Genomic DNA, 27907 nt, shown 5'->3' on the forward strand with positions numbered 1-27907 from the left:
AGAAATCAGGTAAAAGATCATGATTAGTAATGAACATTGCACATTTTCTGCAGACCAGTATAAACGTTTCAAAGGATTCAATATTGGGGACTCCGTGATGGTTCGCATCAGCCTCGAGCGGTACCCTCCGAGGGTCGTTCGTAAGTTACACGCGCGTAGCGCTGGACCCTTCAAAATTATAAAACGAAACGGTCTCAATGTGTATGAGGTATATCTTCCACCTTCTATGGGAATTAGTTTCACATTCGATGTGGAGGATTTAGTTACTTTTCAAGGGACCACTGATACTTTGTCCGGCCCTTCGCCCACCCATCCTGATTCCTCATATTTATCCCTTGAACCATGACCCTTCTCAACCCATTTTTCCAGCCTTTACCTCTCATACCTGCTCTTCCTGACCTTTCTTCCCAGCCTCTACCTCCCATACCTACCATTTTCGACCCATTTTCTCAGCCTCTACGTCCCATACCTACCTGTCCCGACTCATTTTCCCAGCCTCTACCTCCCATACCTAACCTTCACACACCCAAAAAGGAAACAAAGGATATTTTGGACCATCAGATAGTTTTAATGTCGGACGACGGGTTTCAGAAGTACCTGGTTAAATGGAAGTCACGCCCAGCTTCAGATAGCACGTGGCTCACTGAGGAGGAGCTTCAGAGACTTAATCCTGACATCCTGGAGTGGTTTAGGAGTTTTATTTCGCCAGTGGTGAAATTTACACAGCCGGAGAGAATTGATGGGGACATCACGCGCACACGCGCACTCACGCCGCCCCCCTACGCACGTACGCTAGAAGAAGGAGGGCCCCACCATCGATCTGGATCGATGACGACGTCCAGGGAGGGCCTTTTAGTTAGAAGACAAAGTTTTTGTTCAAGAGAGTGGGCCCAATAGCCAAGAAAAACCCATCATGGGATCTCATGATCATGGCCTGCTAGTCGGATTGATTTCATATTTTAGGTTTTACTTATTTGTGTTATTTAGAACATTGTGAATGCTTTAAATTTCTTTGATTGGTTTTTATTTTAGTTTACTTCATCGCTGAGTAATAGGTTACGCACATGGCGCGAGTTTTGGGGTATAGGGTTTTCCCTATAAATAGGCACCCCTTGTAGTTCATTTGATTTATTGAAGATTAATAAAAATTCTGCGTTTTCCTACTCTCTGAATTGTGAAACCTAATTGGGTGCGAAGCCCTCCCTTCATCGAAATGTTAACTATCATGGTGCAGAGTCATTTCTATCCCGATTTGCTCCCATTCATCGCCATCTTTATTACCCATCTTTTACCATCATTTTTTCTCATCTCACCCCATCATCTACACTTTGAATCAATTATCTATTACAGCAATTCTCCTCTCCACAGCAGAATTTCAAAATCTGGCCTTACAGGAGGGTTAAAACTTTGGCGGAGCACCACACACAAACTGTATATCGGATCAAGCTGAGAGTTGGGAGTTTTGGAGTCCATCCCTGGCTGACAAGGGCCAAGGTGGCCTTTTTCTGAATAGTGAGTCCCACACACGTGCGGCCGGGATCACACGCACATGCGTCTGAGTCATTATTGTTTTCCATGCGTGCGGTACTTCTCTGGTTCGTCTCTCTCCTTTATTTCACTCTGCTTTCACCCAAAATCCCTAAACCTAACCTTAAATTACTCAAATCGCCAATTTTATACCCCTTTTCTTATCCTAGGGTTCCCCGAATTGGAATTCTGAATCCCTTGGATTAGAGACTGATTACTATGCATGTGTGGATGATTATTTCTTATATTTGAGTATCGTTTGGTTCATAATTTTTATTAATCCAGCCCTATCATGTGTAGGCCTGGACCCGCATAGATTCCCCTTAATTGAATATTTGGACTTTCATGTGAGATATGGAATTTGTGTAATTGTTTTTGAACTAACGTGATCTTAAGCCTGAAATCTCGCATATTATATTTAATTTTCATGTCCTGCATCACAGTGTCGATCATCTGAAAGTTGTTATGGAGAGTCTAAGAAATGTCGATCGATTCAACAAGTGGGCTTTGGTGAGAAGGTTGGTTGGAAGTTCTATGAGTGAAAGGATAAGGGATGCATTGGGCTAAGCTTAATTAACGGGCGAGAAGATTGGAATAGTATTGCTCGATCCCTGCCTTAACATTGACACAAATTTCTATGGTGCCATCGTAGGGGATGTCTATGCAAATGAGATAACTTTCCTAGTCCCAATCTCAATTCCCGGTTGTGATAATGTCAGCCAGTTTAAAGTCCTTTTCGGTAAACTAGGTTGAGCCAATTTTTTTACTTTGGAATAGGCAAAACGAATGATTGGGCATATCATTACGAAAAGAGAAGAAATAATTCGTACATTCTACAAATGTACGAATGATCCTATGATAAATGATATTACATTGACTGAATAAGGATGAATAAAGACTGAAAATCGAAGAGTTGCAAGTAAAAGAATAAAAATATTCACAAAAGCCATATTTGGAAAAGCCATAGAGATCATCTTTTGTGGTAAAAAGCCTCTGGTTATTACTTCGTACATGTTGCGATACAAATGGTCGAGTACAAACGGAGTGAGAGCTAGTTGTTATCTTTAAACTAGTGCCTCAGATAGATGAACATAATCTTTCGTGATTTGTACATCATTTACACAAAGCAAATAATGACAAATCCACATCAACTGGAACACTATATGATCATGATCATTAACTTTAACATTCTTATTGTGTTGATTGAGCATGAAATTGGAATATGCTCTTCCATTTTTATTTAGAAAGATGAAGTAATGATCATCTTCCTGGTCGAAATAGACTGCGTCACTAAAAGGAAGAAGATGGGTGAAAGCACAAACATCCATGATTATATGGCTCATGGGATCGCATCTGAAATGGTAGGTGTTCGTCAATTGGCTCTAGAAAGTTGAAGCTGTGAAAAGGAGGGAAGTATATGTTGGATATTCAAAAAGAGAGAGTCTGATGCATTCATAGTGCTGGTTTTTTTATATGTATTGCCATGTTGCTGAACTACACGATTGTACTATTTTGTCCATCCTTTCATTGGTTTCAACTAGGATTGTGAAACTTTAAAGGCACCCATATGATCTAAAAATCAAATTGAAGTAATAAATTTTCATCTAGACAGCTTGAGAAGAATTGATCCACCGTTGAAATTTCTTGGTGAGTAACTTCGGAATGAAAGGCTAGTCCAAGTGAAAGAAATGTTCTATTTTGGTCGACATTGATGTTGAAAACGATATCGTTTATGATCACGGGAAAGAGTGTCTAACTCTCGTATGAGATCTTCCTAATGGAAGGTTGGAGGAGCAAAATATGAAGAAGCAGCCGTAGCGGTAATAGAAATTTTGGAAGAAGAAGAAGATGGTATGAGATCAAGAGGTGTAGAAAATAATAATCGATCCAAAACTGTATATTTATTAGTTATATCATGCACATTAATGAAAGGATAATCATGACTTCTTATATAATTCAACCGTTCAAAAGAAGTTATTAAATATCACAATAATTGTCACATCTCAAAAATCGACACCCAAGTACAAAGACTCCAATCGCGAATGTAAACCTAGAAAAAATGCATGTGGCCGAGTTCTCATATGTTCATGTAGTCTCATTAACTTTCACCCATAATCAACAATTAGAATAACTTTAAGTTCGCAGCATCAAAAGTTAAGCATAGATAACCAAACTTAGAAATAAGTGACTAATATTTAAAATGTGCAATTGATATTGTTCAAATGTGATCTATACAAGCTACTGTATAAATTCTATAAAACAACTAACATAGTCCACCTAGTTAAGGACTTCAAAATACAAATTCTTTGAATATACAAGAGGAAACTGTGCTGATTAACCATTAAAACTCCTTACTGGCTACGGGATGATATTTGTGTGGTGTCTTCGTATAGGTGTCTGCGACCCTATCAGCAGGTTGGATGGCAAACATATATTGGAGCGGAAGTTTTTAATTGTGGGGATTAATCACAACTATTTTTAGTGGTGTGGTCTACCTAAGATTTGAGCAGCTTCGTTTTTGGGCTTTCAAAATGGTTGGACGGTATGGATTTAAGGCACATACATCACTGCGAGCTCCACAGTCATTGGTGGATCCGGGGTCTCACCCAATCCGCTCACCTCAAGGCTCGGCCCAAGTTGAGCTGGGCCCAGGCAGCCCAGCCCATTGTTGCAGCCTGGCAAGGATCTAGCTTTATCTCAACCGTCTGTTTCCAGCCTCTCTGGGTCCGCAGTTACATCCATAGAAGGGGCACTAAAATGAACGGTTCTGAAACATTGAGTCATTAAGCGTGGACCATGCCCGTATTTTCCAATATCCATAGAAGGACCTAGAAGATAGAAGGCTGTGATTGATACATCCACTATCCGCACGTACTGTTGAGAGATCCTTCTATCGTATTCCCGGCCGTCCCGGCCGTACCGGTAAAAGCTTTTATACTCTGGATGGGCACGGACATTGATACACAGGCACCAAAAATTGCATGCATTCATATTGTTTATACCTAAGATAAACCGTCCAATCCCTTTAACCCATTTCAGATAGATTGTAGAAAAACAATTACACTCATTTTATTCCTAATTAGTTGATTGGTGGACATATAACGCACGGACAGAAAAATCAAAATTATTGGTCCAAATTCAACAGAAAAGGTCCAATTAATCATAGCGTAGAGTAAGTTCAATAAATATAATTCTACAAGTATCACCCATATGTTGAGTTGATATATTCTAAAAACGTGTAGAATTGGTCATTGCTGCGTATCAACTATCATAATCTGACAGAGCATCAAATAACTCCTCGTGCGATAAAGAAGGGAAACGGATCGCCTATTGAGTAAACTTCGTGGGGCTGACTGTCGATGTATGTGTCTTATCCACGCCGTCCATCCGTTTTTTCAGATCAATTTAGATTATGAAAAAAAATTGGATCATATCCAAAGCTAAAGTGGACCACACCACAAGAAACAGTGGGGATAACGATGTCCACCGTTGAAACTTTCCTAGGGCCCAAAGTTATGTTTATTTGTCATCCACCCTGTTCATAAGACTACGTAGAAATGGATGAATGGAAAACTCAAATATCAGCTTCATCCAAAACTTCTATGGCCCCCAAGAAATTTTCAACGGTAGGCATTCAATTAAAACCTTTTCCTTTGGTGTGGTCAACTTGAGATTTGGATATGCTTCAAATTTTTGGTTCTTCCCTTAAATGATCTGATAAAAAGGATGGACGGCGTGGATAAGACAGATACATCACGGTGGGCCCCACATAGAAGAAGAAAACAGGTATTTGTTTCTAATGGTTTTTACAATCGTAAAAAAAATCAATTTCTGTTTGGGGGCCAAAAACTGGATTTTTAAAAATCGCAAAACCTAAACAAAAGCAAAATGGAAAAAAGAAAAAGAAAATCTCTGCTTCATGAATCCCAGAACGGGGGTTTAGGGTTTTGTGGGGCAAGTTTGGTATTTTACACTCCTTCCTTTCATATTTTTACAGGAGGGAGTGGTGAAGTTTAAGCTCCTTTGCATCTTCAGCGCACGCTATCAAATCCCCACTTCTCTTTTAGCCATGTCTCTCACATTCCCCTCAAATCCAGCGGTGGAGATCTCCCTATGAGAGGTATTTTCTATTTTTGCAGTCTTAAAATATTCATTTCCTTTCTTATTAGTATGTATGCATTTTCTTGTTTTAGATTTCTTTTAAGGGTGCGTTTGGTTACCCCAACTATCGTGAAATTTTGAAATCCATGATATTTTCAATATTTCAATGTCATACCCATAAATAATAAATGGCCTAGATTTAACAGGAGAAAAGTGTAACAAATATCCCGACGAAACACTAAATAATATTATCGCGAGATTCGTCAAAATATCGGGAGATATTAAAATATCGCGACATTATCGTGATATTGTCTGGAAAATAGTAAATTCTCAAGGAACTTGTATTATAAGAAAATATTTAATTTTAAATTTATTTATTAATTTATAGTAAATATTTTTATTTATGGCGAGAATTTTCCCAACGGTATCCCGATAAAAACCTTACATTTGAAAATCTCGTGACAAAACACTAAAAACGATATTATCGTGATATTTGTCAAAATATCGGGATATATTAAGATATCACGATATTATGTAGAAAATAGTAAATCCTCAAGGAACTTGTATTATAAGAATATATTTAATTTTAGATTTATTTATTAATTTATAGTAAATATTTTTATTTTTGGCAAGAATTTTCCATATGGATGAAAGCTTTACATTTGAAAATCTACCCAGAAATTTGTGAGAACGGGATTGTCGCTATGCTAATGCGCTTTGGCCGAACCTGAATCTGAGACCCCCTCCCCCCCCCCCTTCCTTTTTTTTCATTTCTTTCCATGAGCCAGGCTTATTTGGTCCAAATTTCAGGCCTGGAAATTTAAATTTCATGTGGGCCGAGGTCAGTGGATCAACAGTCCTGATCGTGATTGGGTGATTTATATAAGATGTTTTGCAGCTTTTTGGGGTGCCTTGAAGGACATGTAAATGATCTCATGTACTCTAATTTGAAGCTAGAATGATTACGTTGTGAATATAATTAATGAATTTTAAGTTTAAAATTTCATGTTCGTGTGTAATGATTATGTTCATCTCCAAATTTTTGCATGTTGGGCTTTGGATGGTCAATGAGTTCGAGGTAGGGATGATCCTCGTTGTTATCGTCGTCGTCATCATCATCATCATCATCATCTAAGCCTTATCCCAATTAATTGTGGTCAACTACATGAATCCTATTTCGCCATCTACTCTAACAAGGCCCATAACTTCAGGTAGACAATAGGTCATCAAGTCTATTTGGAATGTCATATTGTCTTTGTTCATGATGGAAGTTATTGCATAAGTTTGATGCTGGATGCCAACCTGATGCAACCCTTCTCCTTTATGTGGGCTTGGGTCCGGCGATGAGAGTACAAAACTCCAACAGGCACTATGTAACAGATTAATACATAGGTAGGCCACACCACAAGGAACACAAATGGGATGCCAACCATGTGTTTGTATGTGGGGCCTCCATGGTGTGTATTTTTTTCATCAAACCCGTTAATCATGTGTAACACACCAGGATGAAGAGAATGTACAAAAATCATCCTGATTCGTAAGTCAAGTGGACCACGCTACCTGAACATACAAGTTTCGTGTTGTTCCCATTGGACTGTCCCATCAAAGTTTTTTTATTGGGTTGATAATTTGCATGTGCAGTGAAAAATAAGCGTTATCAACTGATGGATGGAGTTGATTTCACATGTAAAGCACGGCGGGCCATGGGTTTTATGACGCCGCATAAAACAGGTGTGGCTATCTACCAGTCTATTACATAGGTTGATTACAATCAACGAGTTGATCCTGTGCTCCTAGTTTGCTTTTGCAATTCCTAATTCAAATCCTTTATCTTTGTCTGTGTTGATTCTATTGATTATTTTTGTCTGTCTAGTTGCCAATTATGTTAGATTACCCACTATTTTCCAAACTCAGGTAGTCTTATTACTTTGGGCTTGATCAGTCCTCCATTAGCTCCAAATTGGTGAATAAACTGGTAAATTCCCTGTGTTTAAATCCTCGAAATTTGCTTTTTGGTTCTGACTCTTCAATCCTTAAATTCGCTGTTTATTCAATGAATCAATGTATGAATTCCCAAATTGATTCCACAACTCAAGTGAATTGATGATGAACAAAACCCGATGAATTGGATTCACCAATTACCCTGCAAATGTGGTATTAAAGAACTGTTTCATGTCGGCTGTATAGCCCAATATGTAAAGGAAACGGTCATCCCCGTCATACAATTCGGGGGTGGTCTTTTATGAAAAATACTGGTTGCATTGGCCCGTATCGGTCGATATGGTCAATATGTCCGTTACAAGCTTATACGACCATAAAGGACCCATTCTGAAAAAATTCTTTCAAATTTTTTCTTGTTTTTCCACTTCTTTTTTCATTTCAACCATGGAGGAAACTTAGAAAGTAATTTTAAAGTAGATGTAGGCCCATTTTGATGATCAAAACACAAACTTTGATTAGGATTCGATAAATCGAAGTGAAATGGACCATTTTGGGAAATATGGGAAGGGTAAAACATCACTTTTTATCATGTTTCCATCTTCTTTTTGTTGTATTTATATATACCAGACCCTAATCCACCAAACCATGCTTGATTTGTGTTGGATTGGTGCCTATTTGGTTGACTTTCAGTAGGTCATGCTGAAACTGCTCGATAGATTGCATTCTTACTAAAGAATGGCCCATTACACCATCTATCGGGGTTCCTCACAGTTTTTAGATTTTACCAACAATTTTGAGATTTTTTTTCTCCCAAAAAAGGTTTTTTGGCTGTTACAAGGCAGTATCAGCCAATACAGTCCGTATCCTATTGGCGAGCAAGCTGGAGTTAGCTTTAAATGCCAATTGTATAGGGGACTAGTGTTTTTGGGTATTATTTTATTTGGAGAAGCAAAAACTTTATCTTGTTGGGGAAACAAAAGCCTTATCTTATTTGACGATCCTCATGCATGGCTTCAGAAATCCGGTTCTTTGTGGACTATGATCATGGTCCATTTGGTAGTGAATTGTGCGGTGAGTTTGGGCCCTGATGCTTGCTGCTTCAGTCTTGGAGCCAATCAAGTGTATCTTTTATAATCAGAGTTCAGCTCAGGGTTAATGATTTAGGTCAAAATATTTCATTTCTTGGGTATGATCATTGTGAAGTATGTATCATGGTGACTGCCTTTCTTCATTTCATGACTGATTCACCGATTGTTGAAATCTAATGTTTTCTAGTCATTCACATGCATCGAGGCTTTTCAGTTACATACACTTTTCTTGCTTTGGAGATCACAAGAGTTTTTTCGTGGGGGCATGTCAGCTATGGCAATCCTTCTAGTTTGCCATTCAACCTGTCATTGGGACTTACAACCAGGATATACAATTTTCTTGCTTATGCTTTTTGGAATACTAGTTTTTAGATTTTTGGAAAAATGTACAAACATACTAAAGAAAAGGGTTTCTGCACTTGGGAGGTGGGAAGTTCAATGGGGACCCCATTTGGATGCCACCAAATAAGTTGCTTTTTCTACTTATAGCAGTAGATTAGTAGCTTATTTGAGACAAGTAAGTTTGGTTTAAGATCAATTAGAAGTAACTTTTTTACTTAAAGTTACTTAATCACTTCAGTTTAATAAGTATAAATCAAGATAAGCTACTTAAGGCATAAGTAGCTTATCTTAAGTAACTTACGATCCAAACAGCCCCTGGGCGTCTACTATGGCTTGGTCAGTGGGAGTATGTGGGAAGTCCCACAGCTATATCCATTTTAAGTTGGGGTTTGTAGCATTTTATGCTAGTGCGGTACGGGTGTTTAATTGTGCAAATTTCATACTCCATGTAGAGAGGCATGCATGTTTGATTGATAAAAGATAAGTCTTGATTGTGGGTGCCGCATCATAGGGGCGCAATGAGCCAATGACAGATTAAGTCGTTATAGAATTTGTTTAGCTTTAGGAGGTATTGGAAGGTCACTTTCCTCCCATTCTTGTGGTCTTTTATTCTAGTCTTTGGTTCTTTATCAGCTCAATATTTCTATAATCTGGTGATTGTGTCTTGATCACACGTTTAGATCAGTGGGCATATGTTGTGAGACTTTGATTGCATTTGTATCTTATCGATAAGGTGTAATGAATTCATGTTGAGAAATGTTCATATCCAACTGGTTGGATGATGTGTTACCATCGACCCAGTGGATAACTTTCAACATATCACGTGCATGTGACATCCAACTTGTCCAATAGGTTGGTCCCATGCCTATGATGATGATAAAGGTCTGCAAATTCCTTTAGCGTTGGTGTGATCGTCCTCTGCTTCATTGGCCTTGTGAAAGACATGGATATACTCAATATCTAACTAGTCTCTTCAATTAATATTCCGACCTCCGAGGACCCAGTGGGGTGCAACTCGGGAAGGTTGGGTTGGGGTGAGGGTCAACCCAAGCCCAACCTGACTTAAGAGGACCCAACCTGCAACCTGTCCTTACCCAATTTCCAACCTGAGGTACCGAACCTGAACCCAAACCGAAGTACTCTAACTGACCCGACCCAACCCAAATACTTGTAACCTGTCCTAACCTGACCCGAGCCGAACCTGATTTCAAATTGGGTCGGTATTTTCCTACCCAAGCCGAACTTGGGCTGGTTTAATTGGGTTTGGGTTGACCTGAACATGAGTTGCAGCCATAGGAGCCTGATTTGTACTTGAAGCACAAGATAGTCGCCCTCTGCCATAAGATGACCCTCCAAAGTAGAAACAAATTATTTCAGTCCCCTCAACATTGCTCTATACTTCAACTCATCAGAGACCTCAAAAGTTCCAACCATTTCATCCACAGACTGCAAGTTTTTTAACTCTCCTATGTCATCGAAAGAAATGTACCAACATTTGCCAGCCCTGTTTCTTTTGTTCTCTCTCTCTCTCTCTCTCTCTCTCTCTCTCTCTCTCTCTCTCTTTTGCGGCCTTGATTTAGGCATCTTGCATGGATGCTCTAGAAAGGAACTCATATGAATTTTGAGTAGTGCCAAGTACCGACTTGAAGGTGGGTAATATACTGCACAAAGCAACTGATATGCAAGGAGAATTAGAAATTTCTGTATTTGGTTGCTAGTCGTATGGCATGGGCAACACCAAAGTCAGTCTCAAATCTCTTTTAGGCTTGGCATGGTGGAGGGGTTGGTAAAGTTGGGAGATGTGTTCGGAGGCTAGCTCTGCTTGCGGGTATGTGAGCAATTTGGAAGGAAAGGAACCGCCGATGTTTCAGGAATCTGTCAGGAAACTTTTTGTGGGTTCTTAGTAAGGCCAAGAGTGATGTGATTGATTGGGAGATGGTGTCTTCTTCTTTGAGAGACTGTTCTCTTTCTCAGTGATTGGTCTGCATTGTAAATTGCTGTATAGTGCTGGCCTTTTATCAATGAAATTGTCATCTTAAAAAACAAAATTGCACTCCTTCAATAATGTCTACCACTTTCTGCGAGAAGGATTTTCCTGTAGCCCAAGCAATTGCATTACTGGAATCGCCTTCAATCGTGACGGCCCCATACTTAAAGCTTATCAGTCAGCAATGGTGCTTGCTTCCCTCTATTTTCTAGGCTTAAATTATCTTTTGATTATTTGCATCTTGATTTCCAAAATCAGCTTCTTAATCGTTTGTTTCATACGCATTCATTGTTTTGAGATTGTTTTCTAAAATAAAATAGCGTGGCATTATTTTTCACCTCAATGTGAGCTAAATCATATAAATGGTGAGTTTCAGAAGCATTCTCTTTCAACCATGGCTACTGATAAAGCTCGTGAGGCTGGGAATGAGGAGAAAGAAAAGCGTCTTTCACATGCTCCACCAGGTGATTGTAAGAACCAACAGTCTTCTTTTTGTTTCTATTGAAAAGCATGGAGTTGGCTATGGTTTTTAGTGGCAAAGCATCCAATTGAGTTTGGGCCCTACAAATGTGACATCGCATCTTGGATTTGCAAGTGTATTCACTGTGAACAAACACGATGTGGCTTTGTAAGATCAAATTAGGCGGCCTCACTGTGTAGATGTCCTGTCCCAAAAGTTAGGCAGGTTCAGTCATCAACTGGGCTGCATATTTACAATCCATGGAGGGTAACCAAAAGTTCCAGCAGTCTGCATTCGATGTAGACATGTGGCCCACCTGATGGGTGCTATTTGATTTTTGGGCCAGTGCATTTGCGCAAAGGGCCTGCTGGATGAGCATCTTTTGAATTCACATATGCGGGCCATGTTGGTGCATGTGCCTACTAGTGCACTCGTGTCTCTGGAAACCAAACACCAGGTATATCTAAGCTTACCTTTTTAAGGGAACCTAGCAACTCGTCTTTTTTTTTTTTTTTTCCCTCCTTTAAACTTGGTTTTGTGAAGCAATGAAACGAGTTGATTACATCCAACTGGTAGGACCCTAAGTTACCATTCACACAGCGGTTAGCTTCCAAAATATCACGCGTGTGACATCCAACCTGTTCAATAGGTTGGCCCAACCATGACCATCACCTTGTGTGAAAAATCAGCCCATCCACTCATGAGGCGGAACACACACTTGTACTTGCTATACATTACTAGGTGATCCTTATGGTGGGGCAACCTATTGGACGGGTTGGATGTTGCATGCACATGACATTTTAAAAGTTATGCACAAGGTGGACTGTAACTTCACAGTCCAACTGGTTGGTTGTGAGGATCATCAGTTAGAAATGCCTTTTTCTTGATAAATGCTTCATTGCTCCCATAGCACTATAAGTTACCATGCTTCTAGTTGATCTGGCCACTTGGACAGTCCAATCAATCAATCTGAACCGTCTGTTAAGTCCAGAACACATTTTATGCACTACCATGTAAAAATCTCACTGATCAGATGAGCCCATACACCCCCAATTTGTAGTTACTTTTGTAGCCATCACTTTTCTCATCCGTGTATGGTTAGGCTTTTGAGTAAGATGGCATTGGAATGAAGGGAAGAGTCATATCATTAAAGCTGGATTCCTTTATGTTGGGGGCCTGGCGTTACGTTATGGGTAATTAGATTCCCTATGGATTTATGGTTGGTCTAATGTTTGTTAGATTGGAGGGGAGGAGGAAGTAGGAATAGATATAGAAGTCAAGGGAGATGATTAGGATTGCCTAACAGAAGTGATTCTTTTGAATTGTAAGCAATCTATGATGGTCCCAACAAAGGGCTTGATCAAATTGTTGAGTGGACCTAGTTCTGTGTAGATGATCTCGACCATCCATATTTAAGGCTAATGATCAGATTATAACCAGTGTCAGATTTATGTGATATATGCATGGCATCGTATGAAATCTTTGCTGGACTGAATGGAAGATCTAGATCAATCAATTGGATTGTGTGTTCCAATGCAACTAGGAGCACTATAACTAGTGCTATGAGAGCATTGGAGCATTTCTCCCTTTTCCTTTACGTCTTGATTTCATTGACTTTCTCATAAAATGGCCAACTGATGGATTACTGACTTGATTTTGGTTTCTTAAAGGTTGGATTAATCACTCGGCGGTAGTGTTTAAAAGCTCAATCTGTCAATCAAAGGAATTCTCCAACTCAACATTGAGGTGATCGAGAATCCTGGATTAATTCATACAGGTGCATTAGTTTTCTTTAATAGGATTGAGCACCAACCTACGGTTGTAGGTTAGCTTAAGGTACCCCCACCAAATTTGTCAACATCTCAAGTGAGTTCGACATCTGGGCCATGCAAAACCTGGGGCCCACCTTGATGTATGTATTCTATATCCACACCGTCCATCTGTCTTGCTAGATCATTTTAGGGCATGAGCGAAAAAATGAAACAGATCCAAATCTCATGTGGACCTTACCGCAGTGGTGATTGAGCATTACAAACTTTTTGTGGGCCACAAAAGCTTTGGATCAGGCTGAGATTTTTTTAACCCTTTACCCAGGTTTGTGTGACCTTATCAACAGGTTGGATGGAAAATAAACATTACAGAAGCATTACGGTGCGCCCTACGAAGTTTTTAATGGTGGGGTGTTCAATCACCACTGTTTCCTATGGTATGGTCTAGTTGAGATTTGGATCTGTTTCATTTTTGGGCTCATGCCCTAAAATGATCTAGAAAAAAGGATGGGCGGCATGGAAGTAGAATACATACATTAAGATGGGCCCCATGGTAAGGGCCCAATGGCTGCACCTAATCTGCTCCCCTGGTGATCTCCGTGGTGGGGCCCATCTTCTGCATGTCCCTTTTGCAGTACACACAATGCATAGGCACAAGTGATAGGTTGTAGTATAAGCTAACCTACAACCAGCTGTAGGTGATCACTACACTTTTCTTTAAAGCCAGGTAGGGCTGTACATGATCCAAGCTAGCTTGAAAAGCTCGTTCGGCTCGGTCTAGCTCGGCTCGACTCAAATATATAAAAGTTAAAATTTAAACTTTACCCTACACATCTGTCACTTTCTTATCATTTCCCTTCCTTACCCAACCTGGCGTGCCCGAGCTCCTCTCTCTCTCTGCACCAACAACAAGGTACCTCTATGGCTCTATCTAATATTATATATATTATTAATTGAATATTTGATTTGAGAGCTGGATCAAGTGCGGGTTGGGTTGGGTGGCTGGGTTGGGTTAGGTGGCTGGGTTGAGTTGGGTGCCGGTTGGGTTGCGTTGCTGGGTTGAGTCGGGTGCTGGGTTGGGAGCAAGCTCGACTCGATTCGAGGTAAGCTCGCCTCGACTAGATTACTAGCTCGCCTTGAACTCAAATTGAAAAGTTTGGCATACAAACCAAGCTCCAATGGTAAGCTTGAGGCCGAGTTCTAGCTCGAGGAGAGCAAGGACGAGTTAAGCCAAGCTTTGGCCACCTTGACTCGACTCGGCTCGATGTACAGCCCCAAGTCCAGTACATCTTAATCCACTACTCACGTGAAGGCAATGTAATAATGTTTGATCAAGCATTTTCTGGGCTTGATAATCTGTAGATGTAGGGCCTTATTAACATCGGTTTTAAATATCCATTTTGATCAAACAGGACAATCCAATGGTAGGGATATTAGGACATGGCCCATCCCATACGTTCCACCAGATCAACAGCTTAGATTACCAGATGGTGGGCCCCACAACTTTGCGGTGGACGGGTATGTACCGAAACCACACTGAATGACACTGAATGTTTTGTAGCTTGAAAGCCTTTGATAATACACAGCTTCTTTGATTGTAAAACATGCAACCATATGTATGTAAGTTTTGTAGTCTCTCTTTTCTCTCAATATACAAATTTAATAGAAGTGCTGACCCCACAACTCATTTCATAATTATTTTGTATTTTCACCATCTTCTTTCGATGGGTGAAAACCTTAGGCATGACTTGAGTTTCTACAAGTGGGCCCATGCGATCCTCACTGTTGATTGGGTCCCACTGGATGCTGGATGGACACGGATTGCCTGAGGTTGGGACCTAGTTCGGGCCCAACATGATGTTTGTGAGAAATCCACCCTGTTTATTCATTTTGCCAGCTGATGTTAGGACATGAGCCAAAAAATAAGGCAGATCCAAAACTCAAATGGGCCACACGAGAGTAAAAAGTGGGGACGGAACTGCCAACCGTTGAAACGTTCATGTGGTGGACCGTTCCATGGAGGGGCTATGTACACGAAGTCATACTGATTTCACTGTTCTAACTCCTAACCTTTTGACAGTTCTCTTTTTTAGAAAAGAAAAAAAGACGGTTGGATGATGCTGACCATGTGATCCTACCCATTGAATTTGGTTAACGTTAATAATCACTTCCATTCTTCATTGTAGGTTTATTGCCATCAGTTGGCATATGGACGGTCCATCATGGGGTCCACGATTTGGGCAGTCCGATCAACGTGCATGGCATGGTTTTGGAGATTTTGTTGCCATTAACTTGGTTGATTGCAAGCAAAACCGCTCACTAATCAGTACCATTCTAACCATCCAATCAACTCCTTTAAAATGGGCGGTTAAGATCATTTACAAAAAAAAAAGAAAGAAAAAAAAGAGGTGGAATCAGCAATTGGAGCATTCTATTTATTGGGGCCCATTATGGATTGCTTATGTTTCATAAGAGTAATTTTTACTGGATAATCCTAACCATTCCATCGATAGGTTGGAACATGGATGGTTATAAGAAGGCCAATTTGCAGATGGATTCGATCGTACGATCAGTGTTATTTTCACCCAGCAGCCAATGAAGTTTGCGTTGCACCTAATGGACAGTACAGATCGATCAGTAGGAACTAACCCAAGTCCAGTTCAACTACGAGATCTGTTACTTATAGTGGTTTAAGAGCACTGGATCATTTCTCTGCTCTGAATATACGGGATCTAAACCGACCATTCCGTTGGTGTGATCGCCCATGGGCCATCACCCCCAAAAAACCAGCCTGGTCTGGCAATCCACTTCACCAGATCTGGGCCCAGGATATGGGCTGCTAGTGTTTTTATCAAATAGAGAGGTTACGTTCATCCAATCAAGCGATTTTGGTGCCTTGGCCCATGTACGGTTGGGATCACTGTATGAGGAGTGAGGCTCTGGTACTCGTTTTCCAGATTTTGGGCCGTGTCTAGGCTTGAATCTAGACCGTTGGCAATGGGCTGGGCTAGGCCTGGACTAATGCTCATACCTCATGGGCTGGATCTGGACTTCATTAGCCCGGCCCATCTGCCACCAACTGTCAGGCGTGACAAATATGGAAATGATTTGCGCGGACTTTGCTGTTTGTAGTCGCGCATGTGCACGCGCCAAACAGCAGCACTACACGTGTAATGACAACACGTGTGAGATATCAGAACCTCGTAGCAGGCCAAACGATCAACGTGGCCATAGTTTCATCAGGTTGTTTACACGTGTATGGCTAACCGTACGGCTAGAGAAAAGAAAACCAGCTGTCCACATCCAACGTGCATTTGTATCCCAACCGAGAAGTGGGTCAACCTCTTTTTATATTCTAGCGAACTTTAACCAAGGGCTCCACCTTATGAACGTCCCGGATCTCACACACGTATGCCAACTCGTCCTACATGGGGCGCGTGCGCGCAGCCCTTAACTCACATGCGAATCTCGCCAGGACTGCTTATCTGACCAGGGGCATTTTGGTAATTAGGACCATCGCTTAGAGGCCACGGGAAGTTCGGGAGCTAACGTGGCTGGCGAGCAAAGCTAAAGAGATGGAGCGGTTTATGCAACAAAGAGACGTTGAGTTGTCATTTCCTCCAACAAAAAATCAACATTCCTTGAGATTTCCAATTCCTTGTAATCTATCTGAAATGGGATTCTTTGGTGCCACTCTCTCAGGTACGTCTGCCATCTGCAGCCCAGATATCACATGTTTTTATTATTATTATTATTTATTTATTTATTTTAACATTCTAACTACTCTCATGCATGGTTGTTTTCTAATGTTTGAATTTATAATAAAAAAAAGAAGCAATATAATGTTTGTTAGATTGTTTACTTGAGTTTCATTATATTTTGTTACATGGCCTCTCTTTGGTGCATTTTATGTTGTTAATTGTACGGTTTTCATGTGTATTCCAATCAAATGCATGCATGGGTGTCTCTAATTTGAATCTTAGAAGAAGAAAAATAAAAAAAACCGCCCGTGTAGAATAATGTTTCATTGAATTTATGTTCATATGAATTACCTCATATTTTGTTCCATGGCCTCTTTTCAGTGCAGTTTATATTGTTAATGTCGTGTTTTTCATGTGTAATTTATGTAATTTCCATTTGCATGATGTACTCCTTTTTTTTTTTTTTTTTTCCTTCTATTAGTTTGTTTACAGGGATTTTCACCAAAATATTTCTCAGAGATTCTGATTTTATTAAACAATGACTTGACTTTTTGAAGTCTTCAAATGTGCTTTTTGGGGTGAAATGAAATACCCTTTTCTACTTATTTTTATTTTTGTCTTTCGTTTTTTCGTTTTATGTTTTTAAATTTTAAATTTTTACGGTTTTTTTTTTTTTTCTACAAAGTGATGGAGTCAAGCATTGTGGGGCCCATGTGTGTGTATGTGATCCAACCAATCCAAGAGGTACATATCACTATGTTGATCAGATGAAGCAAGAATCAAGCGCTTGAATCCTCTTGTGGGCAATACCTGAATTTGTGATTTTTTGGGTGGTTTACAATTTTTTCTAATGGTGTGGTCCACCTGATAGTTGGATAGGCCTGATCATCATGACTGGGCGCACCTGTTGTATGTAATACACACACCACATGGGCTGGATCACTTTTTGGTTTTTGTTTTTAAAAGATGGGACCTTGGTCATTCACTTTCCAAAAAGCATGTCTTGGGACTTTTAAGTCTAGGCATTGTTTGGTAAAATCAGAATTTCTGAGTAATTTTGCAGTAAAAATCTCTTGTTTATACCAAGATTTCAAAAATTAGTGTTGTAGATTTGGTAATATTTGATTTTTAACAATTATAAATGTTGTAGATTGTGGCCTAGAAACTTCACTTAGAAGCAATGTGTCAGCTTGTCCCAAGCCCGGGTAAAGGGGGTTGATGTCAGGTGGGCAGCTCCTGATAGAACATTTACATTTTCTAGGATATAATAACAATTACTGTTTCAAATAACCTGTCACGGGTTTGGGTGAACGGCTTCAGTTGTGGGTTTGCTCCTCATAGGCACGAGTTTGATTCCCCTCCCCATGGATTACCCGATGCATGTGGTTGGCAGATGATTGTGTGCGTCCAGAGGGAATAGTCTCGCCTTAAAGGGGCGGGGATACCTTGTTGTCATAAAAAATAAAAAATTGCTGTTTCGAATATGATTGATGAAACGTGACTTGAAGAGCCGATCCCAAATAGGTGGGATGATGCTATGGTAATGATGTTAAAGGCTTGTTTGATTTTCCAAATTCAGTGTAAATGCCCGGTAAATAGCTAATTATTACAATTTCACCTGTTTGAAATTACGATGGTATTCTTGCTTCGATAAACGGTCCAAAATGACTGACGTAAATTTGTGGGCCCCATTGTCATGTATACGACATATCCCCGTCGTCTATCCATTTCACCAAAACATTTTGACGCATGAACCAAAGAATGAGGCAAATCTAACATTCAAGTAGCCCACACCAAAGTAAACAGTGGGCCCAAGAAGTTTTTAACGGTGAGTGTTCGAATCCATTTTTACTATGGTGTGGTCCACTTGGACTTTGAATCTACACGGTGTGGATAATCTACATACATCACGGTGGGCTCCACATATATTTGGCAGCATCCTTGGTTTTAGCGCTAGAAAAAGTAAGAGTCAAATCAACCATAGGCAGCGGTGCGGTAATTACACAGGGAAATAATTATTGCCCATTTCCCATGCATTTACCTTTACTCTAAAAAATCAAACATCCCCTAAATTTTGGCTAGTTTTGGTGAGTTTGTTGAATTGAGTCCGTGAAGTCATGATGGAGTCTAGAGAAAATCAAGTTTTATTATTATTTTTTTATATGTTCTTTTATTTTCTTCCCAAGACTTGTGATGAAATCTAATCGTTCAATTAGAGTTTTTGTAGACCCTGAAATAGTGGTTTTATTGGTTGATATGACATTTTCTGCTTAAGGTAACATCAATGTGGCCCCTAGAACATGGAGATTGTTATCCTCTCCAAGTTGTGCCAAATTGGTTATGTAATGGCCGTAAGGTAATGGCTTGGACTGTTAGACATTACAATGTCAAAACAGCCACACTAAAAAAAAGGGAACCGTAACGGCTGTTAGGGAACAGCCTTGTGTGGCTGCCCAATAACTGGAGAAGAAGAGTGAATAAAAGAAAAAAACTCACCTGGATTTCTTCTTCTTCTTTTCCAACTGCTGCTGTTCCGTCTTCATATGCTTCTTTTCCAAGGTATTCCATAATGGTAATGGTGGCTGTAACGGCCATCACTGACACCTTTATGATACGTGGTGTAACAGCCATTACAGAAGCCTTAATGGCTGTTACAGTCTCTTTGTTTATTGAAAAAGACCCAAAAAACCTTTATCGGCCCTGTAATGGACTGTTACAGGGGCTGTAATGGCCTTTACGACCCCATAACATGTAACGGTTGCCACTGTTACCTTTATGGCACATCATGTTCTCCCCCCCCCCCCCCCCCCCAGAAGGGCCGTAACGGCCTTTACGACCCCGTAACGTGTAACGGTTTCACCATTACCTTTATATAACTGCCTTTACGGCACATCATGTTGTTTTCTTCCCTTCCCCTCCCCCTGGGCATTGTGTACCATCCATCCCATGAACTGCACCATGGGTTTGTCATTGCCTAAAAGTTGCCTTGATTGGATAGCTATAACCGTCCGGTCAATGTACTTTCATTCACTGAATGTGAACCGTTTGAAAATTCATCTTTTAGCCCCAATTTATACACAATTACCATTTAGATGGTTTAGGGGAGGTTAGTCTATGGCCCGCTGACAATTTGGATCCACTAGATCAATGGTCTGGATCTTGTCCTGCTATTTGTAATCTTGTGCTCATGGCTACTCAACCAGAACTCATTTCTATAATTCCTACCTCATTTTTATTTTTTTATACTAATAGGTGAATTGTTTAGATTTGTTCTTTCAGTATTTGATGCTTTTTAATAGCCATGGGCCAGACATATCATAGATGGATTAATGAATGACATTTTGTATGTTTGATCAGGTACCCTTACCCAATCAGATAAAATTGTAGAAAACCCATGACATAAATATCGGCAATTTCAAAATGCATATATAGAAAATCCATTTTGGAGATAGTAAAGAGGAGAAAAATGGCCTCATTGACTCCAGGAGTACTACTAAAGCTTCTCCAAAGCATGCATTCTGACGTGAGGGTATGTGGAGAATACCGCTCCGTCCTTCTACAAGTGATCAGCATAGTCCCTGCTTTAACGGGGTCCGAATTGTGGCCCAATCAAGGATTCTTCATAAAGGTTTCAGATTCATCCCACTCAACATATGTCACATTGTCCAAGGAAGACAATGAGCTTATCTTAACAAATAAATTACAACTTGGCCAGTTTATCTACGTTGATAAAGCAGAGCCCGGAACGCCCGTCCCAGTTCTCGTTGGTGTTCGGCCTGTACCCGGAAGGAATCCATGTGTTGGGAATCCCAAGGATCTAATGCATATTTTGGCGCCTTCTGAGGTATCAGAAGCAGCCGATCATGTTGGGACTATGGTGAGATCTTCTGAATTGTTTGATGGGAAAGAGGAGAGCCCTAGACAGAGAGTTATTATTAAGGAGGAGAAGGCTGCGGTCGCTTCTAGATACATGCAAGGGATTTTGAATCCAAATTCGAATCCGAAAGGATCTGGTATGGATTCTACTGGTGGTGGGAAGATTGATGGGAATGAGAATGATGGAGTGAATAAGAAGGTTGGTATTTCGAAAGCTAAGCAAGAGCCCAAAGTTCAGGTACGGATGTGACTCTACTTTTGCATTCACATTTGTGGGGGCATAGACACTGTGTTTGGCAAGTGAATTGAATTGTGAATCTTCAATTTAGTTTAGAGGAAGACATTTCCTAATATATTTCAAATTCTAATTATGTTTCCAATTCTGAGCCTGGACTTTCAATATGAATTGTAAGGAAATTGCATTGATTATTTCCAAATAATTAAATTAATAATTGCAACTCAATTTGATCGTGCATCCAAACATACCCTTAAGTAGTTGGACTACATATCTCAATTTCACTTTACCGCACAGGCACAATGTTTGTGGCTTCTACGCTTAAATATCACACATGAGCATTTCAAGCATTCATCATTGAATTTCATTGTCTTTTAACATGATCTCGCGACTAACAATTGATTTTAACATAACAGGTGCGTCCGATGATTCCTACCAATCATGTCGATGCATCAAAAACAAAGACAGGTGTTGTTGGAGCCAATGTCAAAGAGGCACCACCTCTGCCTTTAAAAAGTCCACCTCCCAAACAGACCGCACCTAAGCAGCAGGCTCCCATCTTGCATCGCTCTTCGATCAGTAGTGATAAAATAAGGATCCAAGAGACCATTCCATGGGAATATCTTCCGGCTAAACTTGTCAAGCCTGGGAAGGTGCATTTTCTACTTGTATAATTCTAAGAATCCATGTTCTTCTTTGCAAGTGGTGCAAAATCAAAACTCAAAACAAATGCAAATTCAATTAATAGACAGTAATGGGGAGTTCCGTCATTAGCAAATCTACCAAGGGATTCTTGTAACTGTTAGGAAATTCGAGAGAGAACCCAAATGGCCCTTTATTATTATTATTATTATTATTATTAATTATGAAAGGTATACTATCCAGTGTTTGGAAAGAAACAGTGAAATTCCTTGGAGAAACTTATCACTGATCGATCATGTTGTTCAAAAATAGAAAATGTTGCTGTTGGTGTTCGACATTGGACATTTCTGATTTAGTTGACGCTGGTAGGATTAGGTGGAATAGGAGCTACAAGCCTACACTCATAGTAACAAATCATGACTATTGTTTGACAATTATGCAATTGTTCATGACTTTGGGAGGAGGCACATAGGGTATTTTGGGTACTTGTGATAAGCTTCTTATCATAGTCTGGTCTTAGTAGCAATTGTAGCAAGTTCCTCTATGGGGGTCTTACATTTGATTATCAGCACTTTATTTATATATATATATATATATATATATATAAAACTAGGAAGGGGAAATGAACTAGTGTTGCACGCCAACAGGGAAACTTCACTACCAGGGAACCTTATCGCACTAATGGTAAGAAATGGGTTACAAAGTGCGGATCCAGTAGGAGTATATGACCCACTTGTCACAATCAATCATGATCAAACAATGATAAGATTTTCCATTCAAAAAAGGAAAAAAAGAATTGAACAATGGGAGGATCTACAATAGCTTGTTTTGCTGTTGATGTCCAACGACAAGTCATTCCCCTTATGTAAATGGCAATTAATCCTGTGATCTTGAATATGAACAACATATCCTCAATGAAGCTGTATCTCTCTCTTGATTTTTCAAGGGGATGGTTAGAAGAAGAAACATGGCTTCTTTGGTAGCAGCTGAAGCTCAAAGAGAAGCATCTTCAGCCGCGGCTCTTGTCAAGAGTCTCAGGTAAGCATCTCTTGTTGGTTTCTATGATCTTCTCTACCCTTTATATGCTCACCCATAGTTCTAAAACTCAGTGAATCAACTTGGAACTCGGTCGAGTCAACTCGACTCAGCAAGATTTTGAGCTCTCATGGAAACTTGCTGAGTGGTGTGGCTTGACAAGACTCATTAAGTCAGCTTGAGAACTCGGCCGACTTGATATGACTCGGCATGAATTGACTGAATCACTAGTCCAGTCAGCTACGTCCTGATTTAGAAACTAAAAACTACTTGATGGAAGATTCGAAGAGGTAACCTCAGCCATGAAAGAGATGAGGTGCTGGCGTGCTGCCACCTCACTACAACGCACAATTTTATTTTATTTTTTATATTTTGAGTATTTTAAATATTTTCCACTCTTCAACAATTTTAAATGCATTAAATAATAACCATTCAATTATTAAAATATCAAGTCGAGTCTATTAAAGGTGCAGTTGAGTCTTCGAGTTGACCCAACCTGGCTAGACATTGAGTTAAGTTTTTGAGCTTTTAAGCTATGCTCTCACTTTTCAAATCTCATTTTGTTTCCATTTACTCATTATGCAAGATCCCTTTTCACCAGAATTGAATTACTTTGATGGTGATGTCCAAATCCTAGTCGGAATTTCCTTTGACTCCCATGGTATTGAAACTTGGTCATTGAAATCATTATCCTGTTTACGATGTTCTGTTTATATTGATTTTAGTTGGTTTTCTTAAGCTACCATTGTACAAAGGAAAAAAATAAAATGATATGTATCTAAAAGACCGTCTGATCATTACAAAATGTCTGTTGACTAATAGGATCTGATATTAGTCTGATTATTAACTCCATTGCAAGGATATGCACCCAAGTATATTGAGTGGCTTTTATTAATCTGGGAACAAATTACATTCCAGGCTGTGGTCTGGCACAAGCCCTCAATTACAATCCTTAGGGAAGAGCCCCTGATTAAAAGGTAAAAAATAAGATAAAACCAATCTGTTACATGGTACAAAATAGCTTATGCAAATGATGCATAAAAACCCTAATCTATGGTCCTTCGCCTTAAGAGTGTCCAGATCATCGATCAGGTTGGCTTTAGATAATCATGTAGCCTTACAATGCACACGAGGACTAGGGGTCTCATTAGAGGTGTACACGAACCGAGCTAGCTCGACTCGAAAAAGCTTGACTCAGTTCGAAGCTGAGTTTGAGCCGAGTCAAGCTGATTGTTTGAGCTCGAAAATGAGTTCGAGCTGGCCTCAGCTCGACTCGACTCGAATCGTACTCGGATCGAACCAATTCGGTGACTCAATTACTTTGATATTGATGTTAATCACCAAGTGTTTAATGAAATGCCTTAAAGAAGTGTGGCTGGTGGCAAGGAAGGTATATATATGAAACCAACACCCTTTTTTCTTGATTTTTATGTTGCTTAGAAGGTGTTTGATAAAATAATTGTAAAACTATTGCCGCTGTCTCAAATACAATGAGATTTTGAACGTGCAGTCCAAGTGTTTGTGAAAATGCTGCAATGGCGAACTTGGCTCGAACTGGCCTGAGTTGCTGACCGAACCGAGCCGAGTTGGCCAGTCAGGCTCGAGGACCAAGCCGAGCTGAGGTCAGCTACTGGCTGAGCCAAGTTGAACTAGGTTCGACTCGATGTACACCCCTAGGTCTCATATGTCAAGGATGATGAAAATAATGCCCTGAAGAGCATGTTGACCAGGGTGCACGACCACTAGGAATAGCGCGCCATGATTCTGAATCAAGTATGATTCCCTCAAATGCCTTGACATTGGGGATATGTAGATAAGAACTAGCTTTGTCTAGTTTGAACATTTTGACATGGTGTGGGAGTATGAGAATGATCTCTTGTCCATGTGATGAACAGGGTGACTGACACGCCTGAGGACTACACATCCAGAGCTTTTTGCTTCTGGGGGTGCTTCAAAGTAAGGTGCATCTTCGGGGACAACACATCCAATGCATGTAGCAACTGGGGGTGCCCCGGTTAAGGTTGTACGACCTCCCTTAAGGGTGTACGAGTTGCATCATGGACCTTTGTGGCCTCTGCCTGTGTGAGTCCTTGGACTCTTCCTTGCTCACCTTGTCTTCATCCCTGGGGGTGAAGGGACAGTAGGAAATCACGAATCATAGGCAGAGCAGTAGCAGTTTCTCCAGAGAGAGAAATGAATAGTATGCGTGTTGCAAATGAGGCCCAAAGGGGTATTATATCATGATGGGAAGTCTTTGTTTCCCCCCAAAATGGATCTTGGATGGCTGTTTTCTGCTCTTGGAGTGGTCAGCCGGTTATTTTCAGCCAAATGGCTGTTATGGGCATTTCCACATGTTTCTTGACATGCCACGCTCCCTTGACCGGTGACTCACATTCCCCTCTGGCTGGGTGTGCGAGGGGTACCCTGGTTACACTGGAGGACTCATGCTCCCCACCTGAAAGGGTGTGCAAGCTGTGCTTTGAGACAGTCCTGTTGTTTCATAGTTGGATCCTGCTAGAATGGTGTGTGTAGTGAGCACGTGAGCATGACCTAGGATCCTGGGAGTGCAACTTGGACTTATTCGAGTTTAATGTCTCAACACTGTCAAATGGCCTAAAGCAGTTCGTGGGGTGCAAGTGTAATGAACAAGCACATGAAGATTCCCTATTTAGAGTAGGACGGCCGTAAAGATCTCTGTCTAGACATGAAAAATCATCACATGTGATTCTTATGCAACATGCAACCAATTTCCCAGGGAACCCAATATTTCTAATATCCAAAGCGATTCCCATAAAATAATCTTATCCATCGAAGGTTCTCTCGTATGTCACGTGAGTACTTTCGATCAAATGAAGCAGAATGTGTTGAAAAAAAAAAGCGAAACAAAACAAAAAAAGCAAAACAACAAGGGAAGATAAAATCCAAAACTCCGACTAGAAGGACTAAATCCTGAAGCCTACACAATGCTCAAGATCCTGAGGCTGTGTTTGGCTGCACAAGCAGACTGAATTGCCAACATTCTGCTTAATCATCATCATCATCTAAGCCTTGTCGTAATTCAGTTTTATCAAGATGAAATTGCAATTATCAATCACATTTTCTAGTTTTCAAAATGAGGAATTACAATAGGTAGGTTTGGATGATTGAATATGGATGCTAGTATTCAATATGAGCACTGAGGTACAGTATTTATGATTTGGTTAATGCACTTTGTATGACTAGTTACTGCAATTCAACTTGATGGTGCATCTAAACATGCCCTTAATGCACATCAATTTGATCTAACTATCACATAGGCTCCTCTCTCTCTGACTAATATTCCTTCTGGAGTGTCGACCTGGTAGGACCTAACATGGATGGGCCATGCCCCAAACCTCTCGAGGGCTGGGCTGAATGCTAGCCTTCTGATCAGTGACCTGCAGATAGACAGTTACAGTTCACCTTCGAAAGATAAAAGGCCAGAGATTGGATAGCTAGTCTTCCATTACAGTAGGTTTATGGGGCATGGTCAATCCGAAGTGCAGTCCATTTCCGGATCACTGAACTATCAGACCCACTTGTAGTACAAACATTAACTGATAATGCCATTATCTTTCCTCAAATTACACTTTTTAAATAAAGGTAACAGTAGATATATTGAACTCAAATTACAGTTTTAGTACACACACATCTCAATAAATACATGTATATATGTATAATGAAACGATCACATACACCTTGATGGTCAGTAAGTTACCATCCACCCCGAGCACACATGTAAATGTGTCACGTGTGTAGTAATATCCAATCATTAAAAAAACCAAGCCCCACCATGAGATCACTAGGTGCAAAAATACGCTGGTCTAATCATCAGGCATAAATATTGGATAGTTTAAATCAGACCTGTGTATGGTCTCATTCAACGTGCAGGTATGGCCCGTCTGACAACTGGGCACCTTTTGCGTGGGCCGCCTATCACACACACGTGACACATTAGGCCTGTTGAAATCGAGTGTAACTTGCTGTCCATTGGGGTGTATGTGATCATTCCTTACCTTATTTTGTGAGCCTGTATCAGCTTCTGTTTGGCCATCTAATTCAAATTAACTTGCAGTATGTTTGCTGAAATATGTGCGTCTGCAACGGTGGAGAATCCTCACCTTTCTTTCACCAAGTTCTTCTCACTGGACCGGCTCATCAACCAATCAACTGCTGCCACGTGGAAGGACAACTCTCCAATCTCTAACTCCTTACCTTCTAACAGAGACAAGTCCACCAAGAAGAGTACACTATCTCATAGTAGAAGCGTTCCAAATTCTCCAAAACTCCCACCAGAACTTCATGTGAACGAGAAGCTAGAGTGGGCCAGAGGAGATGGTATGAAGGAGGTCCAAGGGGTGAGAGACATTCTCCTCAAGGAATCACAATCATGGTTCTTGAAATTTTTGGAAGACGCTCTGAGCACCGGGTTTCGGCAAGGGGCCCACCTGAAGAAAGGCAAGGATGGCACTAGAGGGAGGCAAGTGGAATCCGATGACCGGATTGCCGGTACGCTATCACAGCTTAAGCATGCAAGTGACTGGTTGGATCAGCTACGCAGCAAGGTGGGGCCGGAAAATGATGGGCTAGCAGAGACCGTGGACCGTTTGAAGCAGGAAATCTATGCTTGTCTGCTTGATCATGTGGACTCAGCTGCTTTGGCGCTTGAGAACCGGTCGGATCACAGCTGATGAGCTGAAGATTTTGAGAACTATGGTCACTGGTCGCTGTAGTCCTATGTGCATGGGAACAGGTTGTTCATTTGATGGACCCCACCATCTGCGTATGGCCCAAAATCAGGTTTGTCTGGCCAGTAGGCTGTGTGAAGAAATTTAAAATGTCGTTTAACTGACCAAATGTACACATTTCATGTATATGTATGGCCCACCTGTTCACCCGACTGGCCTGGTTTTTGGGTCACAGTACATACATGGTGGGCCCTCCATGATAAACGGTTTGGATCTTGTTCACAAATCCTACATTGGCCGTTGGCACAAGAGAGCAGAGTAGCCATAGCAGGGCATTTGGTTACCCATCCAAAAGAAGATAAAAAAAAGGTGGCATTTATGTAAATTCGTTGATTGTTCATGTAATGTACTTGAATACATGATTCAATGAAAAAGAAGAAGAAGAGAAAACTGTTCTGTTAGACTTGTACAAGTATGGCCCCGCTTTCCTGATTTAC

At 40.5% G+C, this 27907-nt stretch overlaps 1 protein-coding gene across 2 annotated transcripts; it reads left to right on the forward strand.

Moving 5' to 3' along the window:
- Window positions 1-5370: 5370 nt before the first annotated feature.
- Window positions 5371-27871, forward strand: LOC131251800 (uncharacterized). Of its 2 annotated transcripts, XM_058252759.1 has the most exons (8): window positions 5371-5647; window positions 11363-11450; window positions 13117-13223; window positions 16727-16917; window positions 20274-21030; window positions 21444-21680; window positions 22616-22707; window positions 26798-27871. In XM_058252759.1, the coding sequence occupies exons 5-8, from the start codon at window positions 20383-20385 to the stop codon at window positions 27411-27413; spliced, it is 1593 nt and encodes a 530-aa protein (XP_058108742.1). In that variant the 5' UTR covers window positions 5371-5647; window positions 11363-11450; window positions 13117-13223; window positions 16727-16917; window positions 20274-20382; the 3' UTR covers window positions 27414-27871. The 2 variants fall into 2 exon arrangements, with proteins under 2 accessions (XP_058108742.1, XP_058108743.1); XM_058252760.1 differs by lacking the exons at window positions 5371-5647; window positions 11363-11450; window positions 13117-13223 and adding an exon at window positions 14610-14733.
- The last annotated feature ends 36 nt before the right edge of the window (window positions 27872-27907 follow it).

Source organism: Magnolia sinica, chromosome 7 (genome assembly GCF_029962835.1).
Source record: "Magnolia sinica isolate HGM2019 chromosome 7, MsV1, whole genome shotgun sequence".
Classification (NCBI taxonomy): Eukaryota; Viridiplantae; Streptophyta; class Magnoliopsida; order Magnoliales; family Magnoliaceae; genus Magnolia; species Magnolia sinica.